We start from the raw sequence: 23,801 nt of genomic DNA, 5'->3' as shown, positions 1-23,801 counted from the left end.
GTGGGTATGAATGCAGGTCGTCTTCTGCCTGTTTGCTGTTTTTTTTTTTTTTTTTGGTTTTTTTTTTTTTTTTGTTTTGCAAAAAAAAAATAATAATAATAATAAGAATAATAATAATAATGGAAAACCGTGGGCTTGAAAATTATATAATAATAATATATTAATGGTTTGATTGTGTAAGAATAATAATAATAATAATAATATATATAGTAATAGTGAAAGCATGTGCCGTGTGGGAGCAGCTGCAGATAAAGAAAAAGAGATGATAAAATAAAATAAATAAAGATAAAGTGGGGGTAAAAGGAGATGATTATGTTTGTTAAAAAAAGAAGAGAAAAATAAAAAAAAAACAATCACGGCTCAACTAGAGAGAGAGAGAGATAGTAAAATAAAAGAAAGAAAAGAGGATGGGTTAGAATATAAAAAAAAAACAGTGACTGAGAGAGATAGTAAAGTCAAGTGTTCCGCATGAAGATATTGTTGAGCTGCAGTTCTTGGATGGATTTTTCTCTGGAAGAGATCTCCATTTGCTGCTACTTGACTTGTGATGCTTCTCGTCCCTAGAGGACGGGACCAGTGATGGCCACGACATGGACGAGGTCGAGCATGGCGTCGGCGAGGCCGCGGACGAGGTGGGTGGCGCCGGGGCCGGAGGTGGCGATGCAGACGCTGGGGAGGCCGGAGGCGCGTGCGTAGCCCCCGGCGGTGAAAAGGCCGCCTTGCTCGTGGCGGGGGGAGGACGGTGCAGATAAGTTGGGAGCGCGGCAAAGAGAAGCCTCGAACGGGCTGTTTGGAATGATACTTCTTTTCTAGCGTCTGTTGACGTGATGGATTATTCATTGCTGGTGGGGGTGGATGATGAGAGCAAAGAGCTGGTTCTAGGGATCATTGATTTCATGAGACAATATACGTGGGAAGGTGAGGTTGAGGTTGAGGTCCGGAGAGGCGCTGGAAGCACCGAGTGGCGGAGGTGGAGACAGGGGGAAGTCGCAGGTACGGCGGCAGGCGGTGGGGGAAGGCGGCGGCGGAGATGGTGCGGAGGAGAGACAGGGATTGGGGCAGGGGCGGAGAAATTGAAGTCATGTTATTGTTGTTTGCCTCGTCCTCTGGAAGAGAGAGGGCTTTAGAAGAGAGAGAGAGTGTGTGTTGTTTTGTTTTGTTTTGAGAGAGCTGTGTATGCTAAGCGGAAGCAGAGCCTGTAGCACATGAAGCTTGTGTGTTGGCAGTGATGAATGTGAAGACACAAGAGGATTACTGTGATTACTCAAGGTGCAGATCCAGTCGTTGTTGCTGACGATGGGAAGATCAAACTGTTCCCTGTGATATTGTTACCTAAAGAGAAACTCGTTGATACCAACGGAGCAGGGGGAGGGTTTGAATTGGTTGAGATCCGGCGGGCGGTCAAGGCAAGGTTGCCGCCCGCCGGAAGGCGAAGAACACCAAGATCTTTAACCTTGCTCTGATACCATGTAAAATAAATTGATGTATATTGATTGATATATTACAAGATTGTTGTGTATTGATTTTGTACAAGAATTCCTATTATATAGGAGATGATTCTGGAGTAGGTGAGGAGTGAGTGGTGGAGGTAGGTTTGGTGGAGTGTAGTAGGTGATAGGAGTAGTAGGTGGAGGTAGGTTTGGTGGTAGGTGTAGTAGTAGGTGAGCTCATTTGCTGCCCATGCAAAAAGGCTTGACATAAAAATCTGTATCCCTTTTCACAACAAGGATCCAGCTCTCACTATCTTTACAACTTCCAGTATTCTTATACCCAATCGCTAACCCAAAATCCTGAAATGGAGGAACTCACATCGCAACTGAGGTTCTGAACGCAGATATTCAATCCTGGTGCACTTTTATCATTTTCTGCCCGTGCAAAGTGCTTACATGGTTTCACTAGCTCTCCATTATCATCATCAGCACCCTCTTTCCGATTCAGCACTCTCTTAGTATATCCAGTCTCAAAATAATCCAAAGACTCTAATTTAACCTCCCCAGAACAGCTGGCTTGAGATGTTACACCAGACCTACTTGTATAACTTTCTGGAGAAACAGACCATGGCCTCAGCGGGCTAATAGAAGCCCGTTTCTTTGGTTTATCTGTCTTTGAATTTACCATTTCGGAATCTCTTTTCCTCTTGAGCTGCTTTTCGGCAGAGTGAGATCTGCAGCCTTCGGCATCTTCTTCAGAAGTTCTTTCAGATTACTGGTTTGCGTGCCTCAATAGTCAAGACCGTTTATACCCATCTATGAGAAACATAAATATCCATCCCCGGTTTCCAAAACATTTACATGTTTACATCTTGCTTAAACTCATCAACTGTTCCACGTATATCAAATTGCTGGCCTTCTTCAACTTTTACCCCATGTTTCCTCTGCAAGCCCATGAAAAATGCACAATGGGGGCACGGCTTGGATGTGTCTACATATTCATTTGGATAAGGATGGCACTGCAACATGCCATATGTGTCCCGTTCTATCTGCAATGTGACATAGAAAGCAAAGATTAGAAAGGAAAACTATCATGATCAAGTCCATAAGATCACTAATCATCGACGAATTTCGGTACCAGAAAAGAAGAATGAAACTTACCTTCAGAGTAAGTTGCCTAAGCCGAGATTTTGTCAATCTGCAAATAGTTTTTGTATGCCTCGAAAAACAGATAAGGATCAAACAAAGCACTCCACTGGGCTGTGTTCAGCTCAATCTCCTTAAAAACAGCAAAAAGGCATGCACAACATTGGTCATATGGAGTCAGAAATGGCAGAGAAAATAAGAAATTACCTTCTATGTCCCTTACCTCACAGATACTGTTGCCATGATGGAATTGGTCCATCATAACCCGCAGAGTACTTTTAGAAACATTGTAGCTAGAATTCATACAAGGGTATGCAGGGGTTATAATTGGCATATGATCGGTTCGATCCCGAGGGTTTTTACGAGGATCCCATATAGGGAAACCAAGCTCATCCTCTTCTATTGGGCATAGTATCACAGGGTTTGGCCAACGCCACTATGTATGAACTCTGAAGAATCGTGAGGCCAGCATACTGGGGATTGCATTGGGATAAAGCTGGCAGACCCGAGGAACTAAAAGAGCCCAATTTACACCACCAAGAAATCCAGTAACGTATATAGAAAAGGTAAAGAAGAAATAAAATGAGAAGCTTTATCTAAAGGTGAAATGGCAATGACAAAAGCTGGAACTTCAGGATGCTATCTCACATTTGAATAAACACCATGCCTTTTAGCCCAAAACTTCAAGCATCTGAGTGTCGTGCGAAAATGCTACAATTTTCAAAAGGATTACAAGACTGTTAAGCCAATTATTATTAAATCAATCAAAGTAAAGAAGACAATATGTTCACCTCAACATTTGGAACAAGTTTTAGAATTTGATCTGCAACCCTGCATCCATTTAGACTTCGAACAGTTTGCTCATCAATATTGTCGAGCACAGAGCCATCTGAGATGTCCAAGTCCTGTTAAGATGTTAGTTTCACAGTACTGATGACAAAAACTGCGTAGAGGCCAACAAGAAATGCAAACTCTGTATCAATGATGTTAATGTAAATGTAAATTACTACTACACCTACCACCAAACCTACCTCCACCTACTACTCCTATCACCTACTACACTCCACCAAACCTACCTCCACCACTCACTCCTCACCTACTCCAGAATCATCTCCTATATAATAGGAATTCTTGTACAAAATCAATACACAACAATCTTGTAATATATCAATCAATATACATCAATTTATTTTACAATTGGTATGCAAGGAGAAGAGGGGAGGAAAGGAATACCCCCCTGCTGCAACTTGGGAATGACCGCTTAATGTGGCCGGTTAGTGTGCGCCTCCCGTTTTCTGTCTTCTGTGCTGTTGAAGCTGTATTTGTATCACTATAAATCAAAAGGGGAAAAAAAAATGCTTTGAGCAGTGGAAGTTACTTTTGGAACAGAACTTGGGGCTTTACCAAACTTGGCAGCCTGTTATTTGATCAGCTTTGCTACTTTCTTTGTTTGGTGTTGAAAATCTTATGCCTTTCGGTTTAGACGATATGGAACAGCTTGTTTAATAAGGGTTAGTTTTGTGACCTGCATGTCTCTGCTAGGCCCTGTGACTTGCTAGTATGGCATCTCTCTCTCTCTCTCTCTCTCCACCAACATTGTTAATTTTTCTAAAAAGTGTCTTGATGGTGTTTTGATGCAACGAGGGTGGTTTTAGCCATTTCTATTTTCTCTGGATTGCGTTTACAAAACAGAGTGCAGGAGGAGACGGTAGGTTGCTTTACATAGGATGGAGAAAGGGCAAAAATAGTGCCTAGATGTTTGCAAGTATGAATGTTTAGTGCGGTGAATAAGGATGTAATCAGTTTGATTCAAGTCTGGGTTGAGAGCAAATTTACATCAAACTTAATTTTTGGTTTTTTTATGTTTCAGTTTTATCGGTTCAGTGTAAATGAGTGATTTAAAGGAGACTTTTAAAATTGTATTTGGATCATAAATTTGATTAGGGATTGAGAAATGGAAAGAAAAAATGTGAAGACAATAATATGAATAAAATATAAATTATTATTTTTTTGTTCCTCTTTCCATTTTTAAATTTCTATTTAAATTTATGATCTAAACAGAATTGATAGAAATTTACATAACTAATAAACGAAGAGAAAGGGTAGAGCTATTCTATAAATGTCTTTCTTCTTAACCTACTCACTTATTTTTTTAATGCTTAAAAAATTAAAATATAAAAAATATTAAAGTAGTATAATAATTTTGATCGGTCTTAGTGTAAAATTTTAAAAAGAAACTGAATTTTCCGAATTGTTATTACAGTTGGGAGAAGGTAGCTTGTTTTATTCCTAATCAGAAGAGAAAATCATCTTATTCCAAAATTTACATTTGCTACTATTACTTGAGAGAAATTTTACATCCTTTGCATGCTTGATTTTGCAAAAAAAAAAAAAAAAAAAAAAAAAAAAAAAAAAAAAAAAAGAAAAAAGAAGCTACACTAGATTAACCTATGACTAATTTCAACCTCAAAAGCTGCAAATTTAACTAAAACTACCCTCATCTTCATCTAATCCCTCTATTATGATGATATGGATTTGATTTGTCAAGTGATTTTTGAAAAGTGAGTTGTCCCTCTTCAGAGTCGAATTCTGGTTTTGATGCAGATAATACTGGTGAGACTACTTATTAACTACTCTGCAACCAATTCCAACATCACACAATGCATGCTACACTGTCATCATCTTCATCCGAACGCCTGTAGCTGGAAAGGTATATGGCACTGTCAAGGAGTGGGGCAACATCATACTCACGCCCCGCGTTCTTTCCTTCGCTGCCCTCTACAGGACCACAACGGCGTAGAATTTGCAAAACCTCCTTCATGGAAGGCCTACTAGAAGGTTGTGTCATTGTGCATGCAAGCCCCAGTTTATAGACAGTGGTCATTTCTTCCAAGTAATGTGGCTCCTTGATGTCCTTATCAAAGGTGTGGGCAATTGAGTTTCCTTCTCCGTATTGGCGCCATGCCCATTCTGCGACGCTCGTGTGCTCATCTCCATCGTTGGGTTCTCTTCCCGTCACCAGTTCCAAGAGTACAACTCCGAAACTGTAAACATCGATCTTCTCATTCACTTTTCTCGTGTAGGCGTATTCTGCAACCAAAGTAACATTTTCAGTTCAAGTGGGAAAGGGAGAAAAAGGGGTAGTGTCTTTTTATTTCAGCTGAAAATTTTTCCCAAGAAAAGTTTTTTTCACGAAAACAACATTTTAGAAAACATATTTTGGTTAAAATATTTACCTAGATTTGATTGCGACCCTAAAAATGATGGTGTTAAATATTTTTAGCGAAAAAGATTTTTTGGAAAAAGTTCTTATATTTCTATAACGACCTTGAAAAATGATGACGGTGGTGGATCTAATAGCAGTAGCGGTGACAATAATAATAATGATAATTTTAGTAAGACTTTTACTTGTCTAGAAGGTTTAAAAAATGTTTTTTTTCCTTCAAAAAGTGAAAAATATTTTTCACCAAAATCAATTTAGCTTCTAGTTGACTTTTGTTTAATATTATACCAATAGTCATAAAGTACGAAAATGTTTTTTTTGCTGAAACAAGCAGACTAATAAGAGTTAAGAGATGATGCCTCAAGTGGTCTTACCTGGAGCAAAGTACCCAATTGAACCAGCAACAGCAGACATGGTATTAGGCACATCAGACTTGGCCAAAATCTTGGCAAGTCCAAAATCAGCAATCTTTGCCTTGAACTCAGAATCCAGCAAAATATTGCTAGACTTCACGTCGCGGTGAATGATCGGCGGAGAGCAATCATGGTGCATATAACATAGTCCTTGAGCAGCCCCAACTGCAATCTGCAGCCTCGTCGGCCAATTCAACACCGCGTGGTGGACCAAACTACTCAACACAGTCGTGGAGCTAGTCCTCTTCTTCCCATGTAACCACTTGTCCAAACTCTGCTTCTCCATATACTCATACACAAGCAATTTTGAGTCATCACTCGAAATACAACACAGCAATTTCACTATATTGGAATGCCTAATTGTGCCCAATATCTCCACTTCTGCCAGAAACTCTTTCTCGAGCTTGTGATCTGACTTCCCATTGCTCCAAATCTTCTTGACAGCGACACAATCGCCTAAATTGTTGACAGCGATGCGATATATCTTCCCCGACCCACCACTTCCGATCAAATTGTTTTCAGTCAAACCCGACAAAATTATTTTCTTTGTGAAATCAAACCTTTGGAATGAGGTTAGTTTCCACCCCGCAAGGTCTCGCTTGATCTTCTTTCTCCGGTAGTCTTTGACCACGAAGACGGTTAATATAACAGTAGCTATGAAGAGAATTACAGCGAAAACAAGAATCACCGCGAGAATTGTGGGCGATAAGCCGTTGGATTTGCTGTTTTTGGTGAGACAGTTGGGGAGATTTGAAATTGGGGTTTTAGCACAAAGTTTTGAATTGTTTAAGAAACTGGTTTCATAGGCCAAGTTATCAAACTCATCCGGGATTTTCCCGGAAAATTGGTTGGAAGAAAGGTTTAAATTGGTTAGCTTCAAATGGCCTAATTCGGGCGGAATTTGACCGGAAAATTGATTTTCCGACAAATCTAGATTGAGAAGGTCAGGCAGCGAACCAAAAATTGCCGGAATTTGACCCGAAAGCTTGTTCCGAGCAAGATTCAAAATAGTCAGCGACTTCCATGACAAAATTGTCGATGGCAATTCACCGGAAAGTGAATTTCCATCAAGAATAAGGTTGCTTAGCTGAGAAAGAGCGGTTATCTCCACCGGAATTGGACCAGTAAATTGATTGTTACTAGCCTTGAACTCAACCAGACTCGCCCAAGAACCGATTCTGGTAGGAATCAGACCGGAAAACTGGTTGTTACTGATCTGAACCAGAGACAAATTCCAAGCTAATTGACTTGGAAGCGTACCAGACAAAGAATTGTTGCTCAGCATTAAACTCGATAGATTGCGCGATGTCCAGAGGCCTAATGGAACCTCACCGGAAAAATTGTTGTTAAATAGCTGAACACTACGCAAAGCTTGGCAATTTCCAAGCGATTCAGGCACGGTCCCGGTGAGAGAATTTGAGGAAGCCGCCAGGCCGAATAAAGTCTTCCCGGCGCATAAATTTTGAGGCAAATCTCCAGTGAACTGGTTGTCGGAAATCTCGAAATATTGGAGTTTCGAATGAAGACCGATTTCCGGCGGCAAAGTACCATTGAGTTTGTTTGTGAACACCCGGAAGGTCCCTAGGGCTGTGATTTGGCCGATGCTGGGTGGTAATTCGCCAGAAAGTTGATTCGAATGCAGAATCATGACTTTCAGTTGATTCAATTTTCCGAAGTCAGATGGTATCGAACCTGTTAAATTGTTCTCTGATAAATCCAATCCGATCAAATTTAGTGACTCGATTGGAGTTGGAATTTCACCGGACAAACTGTTTTTAAACAAATACACTGCACTCAAGTTTTTCAATTGGAACAGTCCTTGAGGAAGTGGACCATCCAGATTGTTTCTAGCGAGATCCAAGTGTTGAAGACTGGACAAATTCGCAAAACTATCCGGTATTTTCCCGATCAAGTTCGTCATCGTCATCCACAAGTACTCCAGCTTTTTCAAATTGCCAAACTCTATCGGAATTATCGATGGCGAAAGCATAGTATTATAAGCCACACCTAGAGTCACTAGATTCGCTAAATTTCCGATTTCGATCGGAACCGTGCCGTTGAACTGGTTTTGGTAGAGGTGCAAGGTCCGGAGCTCCGGTAACCGGCTAATCGCCGGCGGAATCTCGCCGGAGAAATTGTTGTCGCCGACGTTGATGAGCTGGAGAGAGGATAACCGGTCGATGTCGGAGGGTATTGGGCCAACGAAGAAGTTCTGAGAGAGGTCTAGGTATTGGAGACCAGAGCAATTGTACAGAACCTTAGGGAAGTCGCCCTGGAGGTAATTGTACGAGAGGTTAAGCACGGTGAGGTTTTTGAGGTCGCACATCAACGGCGGGATCGTGTCCGTGATGTTTTTATCGTGGAGGAGAAGTCCGGTGACTGTGCCGGCGGTGCACTCAATCGCCGGCCAGGTGCACGGCGAGGATGAGGAGTTCCAGGAGGCTGTCCACGGCGGACTCCGCCATAGCTTTTTGAGATTGAGTAGGGTTGTCTGGTCGGCGGTGGTGGCCGGGGACTGTGAAATTACTTGGAAGGGCATGAGAGTGAGGAAGAAGTAGAAGAAAGAGAGTGGGAGTTTTGAGAATGGTGAGGTCATTTTGGACATTTTTTGGGGTTTCAGTTAGTTAGTGACCCGATGGGTCTGCTATTTTTATTTCCCGGGAAAACAAGGTCTGACTTTCAGACTTGGTGAGCTATGTGCGTTTTTGATTGTTACTTATAAGCGTTGCAGTTTTGGCTTTCTTTATTTGGACCACACATTTTAATAATTTTTAGGATAAATTATAAATACATTTTTAAAGATTTGATTGAAATATGAATCATCTTATATGGTTTTAAAAATTACATCTCATCCCTTAAAGTTTCTAATTTTATAACAAATTATTCATTTTATTAATAAATCATCAAGTCAATTAACAATTTTTAAAAATATTATAAATATGTTTCAATCAACAATTTAGATAATTTTATTCATGTATAGGAGAACAATTATGAATTTTATTTTTTTAGTTAACTCTATTAAATAAAAAATTCTAACAATGAAATATTTGTAATTTTTCAAACTACGGGGACAATCTGTACTTTAAACAAATCTCAGGAGATATATTTGTAATTTACCCTAAGTTTTATTATTCTATCTGTTTCAAAATATTAGTTTTTTATTTTATTTTTTATTATCTTAAAATATTAGTCCATTTTTAAAAATTAATAATTAACATAATATGAATTTTTTATTTTGCCATTTTTTAAAAATTCATTAACAAAACAAAAATTACAATTATGACAATTGATATTCTCCAAAAAATGTACTATCAAAATGTAATTTTGAAAAATCAATATTTTTAAAGTGCAATAATTGTACAATCAAAAAAAGTTAAATTCTTCAAAGGAGACTATTATTTTAAAACGAAAGGAGTATAATTTTTCTAATGCAAAATTTTAAGAGTTAATTGGTAAAAAATTTATTTGTATAGGTCCATATATTATTTAGTTTGATATTTAATGTCTTATGTGATAATTGCATATGTTGAAAAGCGGTCAACAATGGTGGTTGGTGGTAGTGAGGCAGACAAATTGGTGACATTTATATATTGGAAAATGACTGGTAACTCGAAATTCGTGGCTCGATTTTGGCTCATATGGCAAAACGACGTCGTTTTGCCATTTTTTTTTTCTTCTTCTTCTTTTTCTTCGTTTTCTTTCTCTGCCTTTTCTTCTTTCTTTTCTTCTTCTTCTTCGTTGAACACAGGCGAGAGAGAGCAGAGCAGAGGCGAGAGACAGAGCTCGTCGGACACAGCTCGTCGGCGTCGCAGCTCGTCGCTCGTCGCTCAGCCCCGCCTCCGCCTCTGCCTCCACCTCCGATTTTGATGGCCCCCTCCAGTCCAGTTCTTCTTCTCCTTCTTCTCTTCTTCTTCTTCTTCTTCTCTTCTTCCTCTTCTTCGAATTCGGGCCAAATTCGAGCCTCCGAATTCGAGCTACGAATCAGAGCCGTTATATATTATATATGAAGGAGGGGGGTTTTTAACCCACAAATCTTTTAGAGTTCTAAGTTCCCAATTTAAATTTTATAATTTTTTATTTTTTAAAATTAAAAAAAAAAATCTATTGACTATCTCTTATTCCAACAAAAATAAATAAATAAATAAAAATTAATATCTCTTCATTTATGACTTTCAAATGGAAAGTATATCAAATCTATATATTATATAAGTAAAAGGAGCTTCTAATGAGAAGCATTCTAAGAACTTCAAACGTTCATTTTAAAATTTCTAATTTTTTTATTTTAAATAATTAAAAATATTTTTATCGGCTAGCCTCATTCAAGCCAAAAAATAAAAAAATAAAAAAAAATTAATATTTCTTAATTTATGACTTTCAAATAGAAAGTATACTAATCCATTTCAAAATTCAAATTCGAGGGCTACTAAATATAAAAACCAATCTATTAATTTACAATTTTACTTAATTTAAAATCATTTTAAGTTCATCATCTCTCCAAATATTTATCATTCAAAATATATAAAATATAACGCTCATTCTAAAATTTCTTATTTTTTTAAAACAACGACTTAGAGACACCATACTTTATATTCAGTAAGTTCATTTGATTTTAAATAAAAAAAAAATTATTGTATCAAATTAAACGCTACTTTATGTGAAATTGACTAATCTATCTATATCTATATTATATATTATGTTCTTAATTGTCAAAAAAATGGCACGGAAATATTAGTCTATCTAATAATATCTATAGTTTCAGAATTTAAAAATCTTAATAAAGGGAAAAAAAAAGTTATACGTAACTCATATCTAATTTGAAATTTAAAAATATTTGAAAGAAAATTTTAAATATAATTGTAGTCTTATATAATTTCAAATTTAAAAAATATTTACTTCAAAATTTTATAATTTTACTTTTTAAAACTAAACAATATTTACTTCAAATTTTAAAGAGTTTTTTAGTGTTAAAATATTTATAGCACCTTTATTAATTAAAATAAAAATTTCACATGACATATGTAAACATAAATTTAAAAAATACATGTGTAGTGCAAATTTTTATACCATATCAAAAAATACATGTACTTTTAACTGTATATTTTCATTATATCTAAACCTTCTATATATATATATATATATATATTTAAATAAAAAAAAAATTCTAGCATAAGATAAACATGGCATAAAACTATTGGCTTATATAATTATTTTTTTAAACATAAATTAAAAAAGGAAAAATTGGTTTAAGATCCCTACCCAACTTTTGATAGGAGGAGAGGTCCACAATAATATGTTTTGATGGCTAACGTCCCTCAACCTTATTTTACGTTATAAAATACCTAATTTACCATTTTTTATAACATAAGTTTGTTTGAATTTTGGCAAACCAAATATTCTATTGCTGACTTCACGGTGGAGATTTTGGAAACTTATTTCGCGGCGGAGATTTTGTAGGGATTTTGCAAGTGTTGCAGTGGACTTGACGATGGAGATTACTACGATCGTATAGGTGTTACAGTGTGTTGATCGTGTAGGTTTTTCAGTGGAGTTGAATCAGGTATATTTTTGTTACCCAAAAAACAACTTAAGAGGGGGATGAATTAGGTTTCTACAAATTAAAATTAATAAAACCCCAATAAAATTAACTACTAGTACAACAAATTATTAATAAGCACAATGATGAACTTAGCAGTAAATGATCAAGCAAAATAACAATGAAGTATAACTAACATGCAGGGTAAAATCAAATGATTAACGCATGAATATTAGATAGCTATAGCAGTAGTAGGAAAGTAAAGAGATTAGGGAAGAGGAGACAAACAGATTTATAGTGGTTCAGCTTCAACCAAGCCTACATCCACTCCTCAAGCTTCACTTAAGATTTTCCACTATCTTCTAGCTTCACAGGGGTGCTAGCAACCTCTTAACAAATGGAGCAATCCTCCACGGATTTTACATAGACTTCACAAGCCTAAACCCTTGCAAATCTTAGATGATTCACAATCACTCTCAAGATTTCGAGAATACAGTATTTGCAACACTTTTACAAGATGAAATGGTGTTTTTACTTTCCAAGAAAGCTTACAATAAATATCTCTCAAAGATAGATATATAAAATGAAACTTTGATTTTTCTGTAAATCTCACACAGGAAAGATGAGCTTAATGCTATAAGGCTCAGTGTATAATTCCTGAGAGAAGACGTAAGCAAAAATTGAAGAACACTTCACAGAGAATTTTTCAGAGAATAGATGTGAGTGATTGTAGATCAAAGAATATTTTCTAATTTTTTTGTAACTTGTTTACATTAGAGGCTTTGGTATATATAATGAAACTTATAGCCATTTATAGCCGTTGTATTCCTTTGAATTTATAGCCGTTTATAGCCGTTGTATTCATTTGAATTTATAGCCGTTGTACTCCATCATTACTAATTTGAATTTCTTCCTCTCCATCATTACAAATTTGAATATCTTCCACTTGAACCTTTTGAACCTTTTGGCCTGCTGCTGTGCTGGGCTGTTTGAACCTTTGTTTTGGGCTGTTTGAACTCCTAATTTAATCAAATATTAAATACATTCTAACAACATTTAGAATAAATGTTTAGGTGAGAAATAATGGGACAAAATAAATTTTGATTCTATTTTTCTCTTTCAAATAAATCATCAAAATAAATTTTGGATTCTATTTTTCTTTTTCAAATAAATTAAAATATAATTAAATAAATCATCAAAATAAATTTTGGATTCTATTTTTTTTTTCAAATAAATTAAAACATAATTAAATAAATCATCAAAATAAATAAGTCTAACAATTTTCGATTGAGATTCCACATGGATTTCATTTTTTGTATTGAATTTTATGTAAGGATTCTGATTTCATATTTGTGTTTTGAGTGTATTTTTGCATTTGATTTTTGTTTTCAGTTTTGATCAATTTAAAAGAGAGGTTAGTTCAGTGAAGTTGTTTATGATTTTTGGAGTTGATTTTTCATTCTCTGTTATTGATCAATTTTAGAGAGAGGCCAACTTGATAGAGTTGATTTTGATTTTTGGAGTTCATTTTTCATTCTCTATTTTTTTATCAATTTCAAAGAGAATTGACAGTGGAGTTGATTTTGATGTTTAGAATTCATTTTTCGTGCTCTGTTTTTCATCAACATTCTTATCAACGATAAGTTTTGTTCTCTATTTTTTCAAACCAAAGAAATTTCATTAAACTAGAGATAAGTGTAAATTTCTTATCATTTTTTGTTCTCTAAGTTTTGTTCTCTATTTTTTTTCCACTTTTGTTGGTATAGTTTAGAGAAAATTGTAAGTTTGTTATTATAATCCAACGAAAATCACAGAGAAAATTATAAGTTCATATGGACATATTATTAGAAGTTTCTAATGCAGATAGAATCTCAAAGAAAATTGTAAGTTTGTAATTCAGTGAAAATCACAAAGAAAATTGTAAGTTTGTAGTCCAATAAAAATCACAGAGAAAATTGTAATTTGTTATGGACATGTTATTATAAGTTTATTGTTTATTGTTTTTTATTTCTTATCTTTCTCAATTGAATGTTTTGTGAGCATAACAGATCTTCTCTATGAGTTTCTCTACGTTTGTGTGGAATAGTTAGCATTTTTGTCAATTTGATGTTAATGTGTTGTTGTTTTTGTGATCTTGAAAGTAAATATAAGTTCTTAAATATCTCTGGACTTTTATTTGTAGTTTAGAGAAAATTATAAGTTTGTTATTCACTTTCAGTTTGTAGTTCAGAGAAAATTATAAGTTTGTAGTTCACAGTGAATATAAGTTTTTGTTTCTCTAAGCAAAAGTTATTTTTTGTATTTTTTCTTTCAGTTTAGATGGACAGTGCAATGTTTTTTGTTATCTTGAAAGTGTATATAAGTTTGTAAATTTCTCTGGATTTTGATATGAGTGCAATATTGCACAATCGCACAAAAAAAATTATAAGCTTGTAGTTCAGTGAAAATCACAGAGAAATTTATAATTTCATAACAGATCTTCTGTATGATTTTTGTCTATGATTGTGTTTAATAGTTAGCAGTAAATTTCTCTGTGATTATCTCTGGATTCATTAAGTTTTCTGTGATTTTGTTTTTGTTATCTTGAAGGTTATAAGTGTGTAAATGTCTCTGAACTTTTATTTGAGTCCAGTGAAAATTATAAGCTTGTTATTATAATCCAGAGAAAATTAAAATTATTAGAAATTTCTCTGGACTTTTATGTTGTTCTTGTGAAGTGTTTTTATATTGAACAAATTATTTTTCTTATTTTTTCTTTCAGTTTCGATGGATAGTGCAGTGTTGTTGCTGTGCAAATATGAGAATGATACTATTTTCATTAATGTTTCATGTGAATTGAATTTTGAGGAATTGGTTGGTATTTTGTGTAAAATATGGGAGAATTTGAAATCTGAGACGATGTGTATTTCATATTCTATTGTGGGCCATCCGAATTGTATGATTCGAAATAATATTGATTTTCTAAATATGTTAAGGGTTGTTTGTGCACGTGGTGTTGATATAGTTGATGTTTCAGTTATTATGTGTAGCACTTCTGATCAAGAGGATGAAGTGGGGTCTAATTGGGTAGATGTTGTGCATAGTGAATGTGATATGCTGGTAGATATTGAAAGGAATTCACTCTCTAAGTTTTGTTCTCACCAAGAAAAGGTGTTATTGTCTGCTGGTTGGCGAAATAATATTACGAGTGTTGGACAAAAGTTTGAGGGTGGTGTGGTTGAGTTTCGTACTGTTTTATGCAAGTATGCTATTGAGGTTGGTTTTCAGTTTACGTATGTTAAAAATGACAAGATGAGGGTTATGGCAGAATGTGTATATAAGGAATCAAGGGGATGTATGTGGCGTGTACATACTTCTGTTGAAAAGACAAATGGGTTCTTTTACATAAGAACTTTGAACAATGAACATACGTGTGGTGTGGTGGTTCGTACTAGTAAACATGCTAGGATGACTTCCGGCTTAGTTTCTAGGCTGATACTTAAAGAGGTAAGTGCAAAACCTTTAACTCGTCCAGTGGATGTTGTCAAAGAAATGAAAGACAAGTATAAGATCTCAATCAGTTATAATTGTGGTTGGTTAGGGGTTGAAAAAGCAAAATATAGTACACGTGGGGATTCTTGTTTATCATTCGATCAATTACGATGGTATTTTGATGAGGCATTGAAGAACAATCCAAGTAGTCATTTTCAATTAGATTTTGAAGATAATAAGCGTTTCAAAAAAGTGTTTGTGACTTTTCATGCATGCATTGCTGGTTTCAAATATTGTCGGTCATTGTTGTTTCTTAATGGAACATTTTTGAAAGGACGATACAAAGAAGTTATGCTTGCTGCGACGAAGAAAGATGGAAATGAAGGTAATTGTAAATATATCTAATTTTATCTAAGTATGTGAATGTTCTATACATGTGGGAATTGAGTGAATGTGATATTTCTCTGACACTTTGAATTTTCTCTGGTTTTGGCCATTGTGTAAATTTTATCTGGTTGTGGCCACTGTGTGAATTTTCTCTGGTTGTGGCCACTGTGTGAATTTTCTCTGGTTGTGGCCAATGTGAATTTTCTCTGGATTTTGGTCAATGTGTGAATTTTCTCTCGATGTTGTCATTGTGTGAATTTTATCTGTAGTTGGTCGCTAAGTGAATTTTCTTTGGATGTTGCCAATGCGTGAATTTTCTCTGGAGTTGGTCACTAAGTGAATTTTCTCTGGAGGTTTCCAATGTGTGAATTTTCTTTGGAGTTGGTCACTAAGTGAATTTTCTCTAGAGGTCGCCATTTGTGTGAATTTTCTCTAGATTTGGCCACTGTGTGAAGTTTCTTTGGATATTGGCAGTGTCAAATTTCTCTGGTTGTTTATTGTTCTAATTTTCTCTGCATGTGTATATCTAATATGCTTGTTCCTATTTGTTTTGTAGGTTTTTTCCTATAGCTTTTGTTATTGCTGATGTTGAGAATAAAGACAATTGGTGTTGGTTCCTTGAACATTTATGTGAAGTATTGGGATCGGAGAGGGTGATAAGTTTCATATCAGATCGACATTGTGGTATTATAGAAGGAATTGCTAGGTTTTTCCCTAACTGCTTTCATGGATTTTGTCTTGAACATCTAAAGAGAAATTTGAGTGATAGGTTGTCATGTGGAAACACAAATTTGGTTAGGGAGACGATTGTGTCTAAGTTTTCAGAATGTGAATATGTGCCAACAAAGGCATCATTCCATTTCAAGTTGAATGAATTAGAAAGTGAGAGATGAGACATTGTGAGTGTTTTCTTGAGAAGTTTACAATATGAAAATTGGAGTGATGCATATTTTGAGGGGAAACGTTATGGTGAGATATATTCAAATATTGCTGAGTCATTTAATTTATGGATACGAGAAGCTTGGCACTTGCCAAAAACAAATTTGGTGGACATGATACGATTGCAAATCATGAATATGAGGTCTGATAAGAGGTTGCTCTCTAGTAAATGGAATAAAGTTTTCTGTCCTCGTATGGATAGTGTATTGGAGAAGGCTTTCATGGATGAAAGGACATGGAATGTGAGTTTATCATCTAATAATGTCTTTGAAGTGCATTGTTTTCCTTCGGTTATGGTTGATCTTGGGTTGAGAACTTGTTCATGTCGAACATGGGAAATAAATAGGTATCCATGTCAACATGTTGTTGCTGCAATTTTTAGGAGTGGAAATAATTTGAATTAATTTGTTGAACCATTTTTTTTATACTGATATGTATCGTCAAGCATACTCGTTTTTGATTGGCCCAGTTCCAACTATTGAAAAACCTATGTGTAGCATTGATGATGCTATGATTTTACCTCTATTGAGTAAGAGACCAGCTGGGAGGCCAAAGAAGAACAAAATTGCTTCTACTAGCGAGTTTAAAAGGGTGATTAAGTGTAGTCAATGTGAGAGCATTGGTCGCCATAATAAGAGGACATGCAAGGAACCTTTGTTAAATAGTTGTGGATAATACATTTTATTGATTGAATAATACATTTGATGATTACTTTGTGTATTTTATTTTGGGAAATGTATTTTTTGGACATTGTATATATAATAATACCAATCAAATTCATCTAGAAAAATTTTCCAATAACAGTGAAAATTACTTTTTGTATTATGTTTTTAGAAACATACTTTGGGAGTGCCTTTATAATACTAGTCAAATTCATCCAGAGAAATTGCCAAAGCAGAAAATTTTACTATGGGCTTTTTTTTTTTTTTGTTGAAATATGCATTGTGTTTTGTGAGGTCAAATTCATCCAAAGAAATTCGCCAATAGCAGAGAAAATTACAGTGTGCATTGTGTTTGTTGATACATACTATAGGTAGTGTGTTTATAATACCAGTCAAATTCATCCAGAGAAAATTGCCACTAGCAAAGAAAATTTTATGTGCATTGTGTTTTGTGAGGTCAAATTCATCTAAATAAATTTGCCAATAGCAAAGAAAATTACTGTGTGCATTGTGTTTTTTGAATTTGATGATTGTTTTGTACAAACATAGTGCATTACAGATTACATGATCATATAGGCACCCTCTTGGCACGATACGAGTTAAATTTCTCTGTGATTTTCTGGTAATTTCATACCAATCAAATTCATCTAGAGAAATTTGCTAATAGAAAAGAAATTTACTATGAGCATTGTGTTTGTTGAAATGTGCATTGTGTTTTGTGTGTTCAAATTCATCTAGAGAAATTTGCCAATAGCATTGAAAATTACAGCGTGTGTTGTGTTTGTTGAAACATACTATAGGCAATGTGTTTAGAATACCAGTCAAATTCATCTAGAGAAATTTGCCACTAGCAGAGAAAATTCTCTATGCATTGTGTTTTGAAGCTTCAAATTCATCCAAAGAAATTTGTCAATAGCAGAGAAAATTACTGTGCGCTTTATATTTTTTGAATTTGATGATTACTTTGTACCGACACATAGCATTACAGATTAAATGATCATATAGGCACCCTCTTGGCACGATACGAGTTAAATTTCTTTGTGAATTTCTGGTAACATCATACCAGAGAAATTTCTGCAGACAATTTTCTTTGTGTGGACTGTGTTGACAATCACAACTTAGCATGCATTATAAAAAATATATATATTTAATCATTGATAGCTATGAAATTTACATTAGTCAAAAAAAGATATATACATATATGTCAAACATCATCATTCTTTCAATGTATGAAAAAATAAATTGAAGAGTTATTCCTAGTTACATTGTGTGCATTATCTTCCTTTCACTAGTGTCCTTTCACTATTATACTTTTGGTTCTTCTTCTGGTGGTATTTAAATTGGTTCTATCCATGACCGGCCAACTTCGGTCACAAATCTCTCTATGATTTCTACCCTCATCAACCTTACATCTTGTGTCAACAATTTCGAACTGATAGGTTTATGGTTGCTATATTGTCTCATTATGTAGCATACAAAGAGGCCACAATCCACACTACATACAAATTATAGGTATAGTTAGTTTTAAGAAACATTCAAATTAGATTATATTATTTATAGATGTTGTATGAATCTTACGAATCACAGTCTTGTTGTGGAGCATTGTTGACATATTCAAAGTCATAATTTGTGTTTTGTGAGTCTATCAATTTGAAAGAGGGTTGTGATTGTGCCTCTTTTTCAAGGCAAGCTTTAAAAAAATTCTCCACATAATCTTGCTGAAATTTACACACAAATCAATGGGATTTTATAAAAATTATCATCACATAAACATTATCATGGATCAGAGAAATTTGCACTCGTTACCAATTGTTTTGCATCTTTCATATATTTCTCTTGTGCATCATCCTTCCTTGGCCATAGTGAGTTGTAGAACCTCCATAAATTGGCCCTGTTTGGTACAACTTAATTTCAGCTTATTTCAGCTTTCAGCTTAATTTAAGCTATTTTGATGTGTTTGGTTTAACTTATAGCTTATAGCTTATAGCTTTGTGGAAGTCAGAAAACAGCTTATTCTTTGAGTGGGGCAGGAGATGCTTTAAGAATAAGCTGGAAATCAGCTTAAGCTGAAAGTTATAAGCTATAAGCTGTTTAGGCATAAGCTATAAGCACTTTCCCACAGCTCTACCAAACAGAGTCATTGTCTTGTTTGTCCAAGACTAGTAAGGTCCAGTGATTTCCATCTGTTGACTTCTCATTGCCCCCGATATTTATTGGGAAATTGAGGAACCTGTAGTTCTTCCATCATATTTCAAGATGCTTGTCAAATAATGAGACTTGGAAAGTTTGATTTTCCGTCATCTTGATGAAGTTCTGTGGTCAGAGAAAATCAAAAAATGGTTATAAGAAAGTTGAAATGACAGGAATTTAAGAAATATACACACAGAGAGATTTTAAATGCACACAACTAGCTAGAGAAAATTAGACTAGTGAGACAACTGGCTTCAAGAAGTATCTTAACAAGATAAAGTAGTAAGTAAATTTCAGAGGAAATCAAATAAAAGAGTAATAACATACTAAGCTCATACATGTGAAAAAAAATGAAGTTGGTTGTTGTCTTTTTCTCCTTTGGTTAGCAAATATCTCTCCATAGCCATCAATGACCTGAAAAATATTATTTATAATTGTAACATTGGTTTATAAAGGCTGATGGAACATTGTAGAGAAATTTTGATGAAAGACTTACATTGTTGACAATTTCTTTTTCCTTTATTGGATTTCCAATATCTTCAAAGGTAATCAGATTGAATTCACTTGTCCAGATTAAAGCCCTACAATATGACAAGGAAGGGATTTAATAGTTTTTAATGCAATATAAGTTAGTAAATTGTTGTTTGTTATCTTCTATTTTATTTGTTGTACTTACTCGAGTCCAGATACATTTGATATGTGTTGCAAAATGTCTTTTACATATTCTTTTACCAATTTCGAAACCAGTAGAATTTATGGAAAAATCCAAGATTTTCTGATGTTTGTTGGTTGAGGCAAGACGTACTCATCGGCATCAAGTACTTCTTTGTCTTTGGTGGTTCGATCTATTTGCTTTGCATCTTGCTTTGAACCTCTAGTCACCTTCGCAACTTTGGGATATTGAAATTCTTGATCTTACTGCTTTTCTTTCCTTTCTTTTTCCTTTAAATTCTTTATCATTGATGTAGGATCTTTTTTCAGTGCAGATAGTGAAAATATCAGTAAAAGTTAAATTTCTCTGAAATAACGGATCATATTTCAATATGTAAATTTGTTTGATTCAATATTTTCCAGTGACCATAGACTTTTGTCTTTTGTTTTGGTTATTCTTTGTGCGGCACTTGTTCTTGCTGGGTTGTTGGTTGTTGTTCTACTTCTATTCCAACTATACACAGTGAAAATCAACCAAGCCCTAAAAATCAAATAAGCAAATAGACAGAGAAAATCAAATAAGCAGCAAAAATCAATAGAAATAAGCAGCAGAAACTAATGTGGTCAGAGAAATTTAACTTCCAGAGAAAATTGTAGTAAATAGAAATTTCTCTGAGTTATGTTGACACAAGGACAAAACTTTTTGTGGCTCAAGATTTTCACTCTCAAGATTTTCACTGACTTTAGGGTTGAACTTGTATTGGTGTTCGGTAAGGTTGTATTGCTAGTTGGATGGATAGTTCTTGAATTTGTTTATGCAATCTAGTATTTTCAGTCTCAAGCTCTGAAATTGAATACTTCAACTATTGAATTGTTTTTGTATCATCTTGTTTTTGAACCTCTACATCCTTAGTTTCATTTGGTTTGTGGTGTCTCTTTCTTGAAGTTCTGAGTTATGTGATGTCAAGGTTCTTATTGCAATGACCTTTTGTACAAGTAATTCATTTCAATTTCTCTTTTCTTCTATTTTGGATTTAGAAAGTGCCTTTAGTCTTTGATGTAGATCAGCAATTTGAGCATCCTTTGATTCCTCATATTCTTGAGGCTGATGCATTGTTAAGCTACAAATGCTATAATGATGTTGGTCCATCGGCTCATTATGTTATTCTTCATAACTTTCCTCATTGTTTTCTTCTTCCTCTTTAGATTCAGTTCCTTCATCTTCTTCTTCTTCATTGTCTTCTTCTTTCTGTTCATTTTCTTCTTTGTCTTCTACTTCTACTTCTACTTCTTCACTTTCTTCTCTGGCTTCTGCTTCTGCACTGCTTGCTTGATCTTCTTCTCCATTGATGGCTTCTTGTTCTTCTGTGTTACCTTCTCCTTCTTCATTTCCTCCTCCTTCTTCAAATGAATCTTCTGATGTCTCATTGAATTTGACAATTGCCTTTTTTGATTCTTTCTTCTTTTCTTTTTTTTTTTTACCAAGACAAAACTCCTCTAATGGGTTTTTAACTAACTCCTTGTTATCTATCTATAACAGGAGGCTCTTTTATTAGAGAAATTTTACAAAATTCACTAAGAGAAAAAATTCAAATAAGGCAGATAAAATTCATCTAAATCATACTAATAGGAAACAAACCTCAGAGAAAATTGTATAGGCTAGAGAAAATTGCAGACAAGGAGATAATTTTATGAGTCAGAGAAAATTATGAAACAAATAACATAATTTAGATATCAGAGAAAATCAATCAGGGCATATAAGTTAATGTTACTATAATTGTGTCAGAGAATTTTGGATTCTAGAGAAAATTCATTACAAGGGCAGAAATAAACAATGGTAATCAAAAAGCAATATAAAGTGAAATTTTAAAGAAAATTGATCTCAATTAGTCAAGGCACATAAGTTATGGGCCAGATAAAATTCATCTAAATCATACTAATGGGATACAAATTTCAGAGAAAATTTTATGGGCTAGAGAAAATTACACACAAGGACAAATAATTTTATGGGCTAGAGAAAATTATGAAACTAGTAACATAATTTAGATATCAAAGAAAATTAATCAAGGCAGATAAAATAATGTCACGATAATTGTGGTCAGAGAAATTTAGATTCTAAAGAAAATTCATTATAAGGGCATAAATAAACAGTGTTAATCAAAAGAAGCAACATAAATTGAAATTTCAAAGAAAATTGATCTCAATCAGTCAAGGCAAATAAGTTATGGGCCAGAAAAAATTATGAAACAACCAACATAATTCAGATATCAGAGAAAATCAATCAGGGCATATAAGTTAATGTATTACAATTGTGGTCAGAGAAATTTGGATTGTAGAGAAAATTCATTACAATGGAAAAAATAAATCAGTGGTAATCAAAGAAGAAACATAAATTGAAAGTTCAGAGAAAATTGATCTCAATCAATCAAAGCACAAGGAGGGAAACAAACTAGTGGTCAGAGAAATTTTGGAATTTCACTGAGATTTTAGTGGCGATAGAAATCTAATCTGTCGAGGTGCAAGAGAGTGGACTGGTTTCTTCTGCATCTATTTGGTCAAGCTCTTGTAACAACCCCCATACTGTTTACTGATTAATGACTGCTTGATTACCGATAATCACCGATTACTGTTAAACGAAACTGATAATGACTGATAACTGACTGATAATTGAACTGATTAAAGTACTGAACTGACTGACTGAAATTGGAAACCGAATTGATTGAGTGTATGTTAGTTAATTTGTATTCTATCTGTTTGATTGTCTGATTATTTGTTCATGTTTATATGTTTAAACTGCTAATTGAAGGCCTTATCGGCGGCCGAACTAAAAACCGATTGATGTTCCGTGACCCTCATATTTAATGTGATTTTATGGTATAATTATCTGAAAATTGATTAGGTATGATTAAATTAGATTAAATAAGCTAATTAAAGAGTTAAGCTTAATTACCATATTGCCACCCTTAGTGGCCCACTCAACATACATGTTTGAGCCTCATTACACCTTGTATCAAAACACATTTTGATCATCCATTTTCCTTGCTTTAGCCGACCTTGAGAGGGAGAGAGTGAGTTTCATCTTGCATTGCTTGGAACTTGGTAGAATTGCTTGAAGATTGAAGTGTGGATTGTTAATTTGAACCTCTAGACTTGCATTCAAGGAACCTAGGTATGAATTTCATCCTTTTGACTTGTGTTTAAGTTGATTCATGCATGGTTCATGTCCAATTGTCATGAATTGGTTCATTAATGGTGAGTTGAAGCTCAATCTTTGCATGCATGTTAGTATTGTTGCATTTTGAGGTTGATTACATGGACATTAGTACATGCATGCTCATATTGTTGTTATAGACCATGTTTTCATCTGGTTTTGGAAAGAAATGAGCTCATTTGAGCAAGCTTTGGAGCTTCAATTTGGTTTAAAACTCATGCATGACATGTTTGAATGTTGTTCTTGAAAATGGGTTTGAATGTGGTTTTAATTGACTCACCTTTGGGGCTTGAATTCATAAATTGAGCTTTGAAACTTGTTATACATTGAATTTAGTTATGTTTTCCAGAATTTGGGCCCAAGAGGTCGAGTTTGGAGTGGTAGAATGCTTGGTTTGAGCTTGGGAGGCAGATCTGGAAATTCCAGATTTGGCTTCCTCGCTCGAGCGAAGGATTCCCCGCTCGAGCGAGCACCTTTGTCCAGGGCTCCGCTCGAGCGACCATCGAGCGACCATCGCGCGTAAAATTTCAGCATCCAGTACTTTT

At 34.7% G+C, this 23,801-nt stretch overlaps 1 protein-coding gene and 1 pseudogene across 2 annotated transcripts; both read right to left on the bottom strand.

Moving 5' to 3' along the window:
* Nucleotides 1-598: 598 nt before the first annotated feature.
* LOC114315352 (nuclear poly(A) polymerase 4-like) lies at nucleotides 599-4,107 on the bottom strand (annotated as a pseudogene). The gene is made up of 5 exons (XR_014347828.1): nucleotides 4,102-4,107; nucleotides 3,357-3,481; nucleotides 2,800-3,166; nucleotides 2,592-2,709; nucleotides 599-2,479 (listed from the first exon to the last, which is right to left on the bottom strand). The product of XR_014347828.1 is annotated as a nuclear poly(A) polymerase 4-like (transcript).
* Nucleotides 4,108-4,839: 732 nt separating this feature from the next.
* LOC114315351 (uncharacterized) lies at nucleotides 4,840-8,961 on the bottom strand. The gene is made up of 2 exons (XM_028261966.2): nucleotides 6,174-8,961; nucleotides 4,840-5,666 (listed from the first exon to the last, which is right to left on the bottom strand). Exons 1-2 carry the CDS (start codon nucleotides 8,815-8,817, stop codon nucleotides 5,230-5,232), a joined length of 3,081 nt encoding a protein of 1,026 aa, XP_028117767.2. The 5' UTR covers nucleotides 8,818-8,961; the 3' UTR covers nucleotides 4,840-5,229.
* Between the last annotated feature and the right edge of the window lie 14,840 nt (nucleotides 8,962-23,801).

The sequence above is a fragment of the Camellia sinensis genome, chromosome 13 (assembly GCF_055761805.1).
Source record: "Camellia sinensis isolate YWXY chromosome 13, ASM5576180v1, whole genome shotgun sequence".
NCBI lineage: Eukaryota > Viridiplantae > Streptophyta > Magnoliopsida > Ericales > Theaceae > Camellia > Camellia sinensis.
Note: the sequence above shows the minus strand (reverse complement) of the source record. Positions and strands in the feature narration are given on the sequence as shown.

What these genes read in the sequence shown, in the direction of transcription:
- LOC114315351 (XM_028261966.2), bottom strand. Translation starts at nt 8,817, where the DNA reads ATGTCCAAAATGACCTCACCATTCTCAAAACTCCCACTCTCTTTCTTC. An exon ending in AATTGGGTACTTTGCTCCAG is followed by an intron (nt 5,667 to 6,173) that starts GTAAGACCACTT and finishes CTTTGGTTGCAG; the next exon opens with AATACGCCTACACGAGAAAA.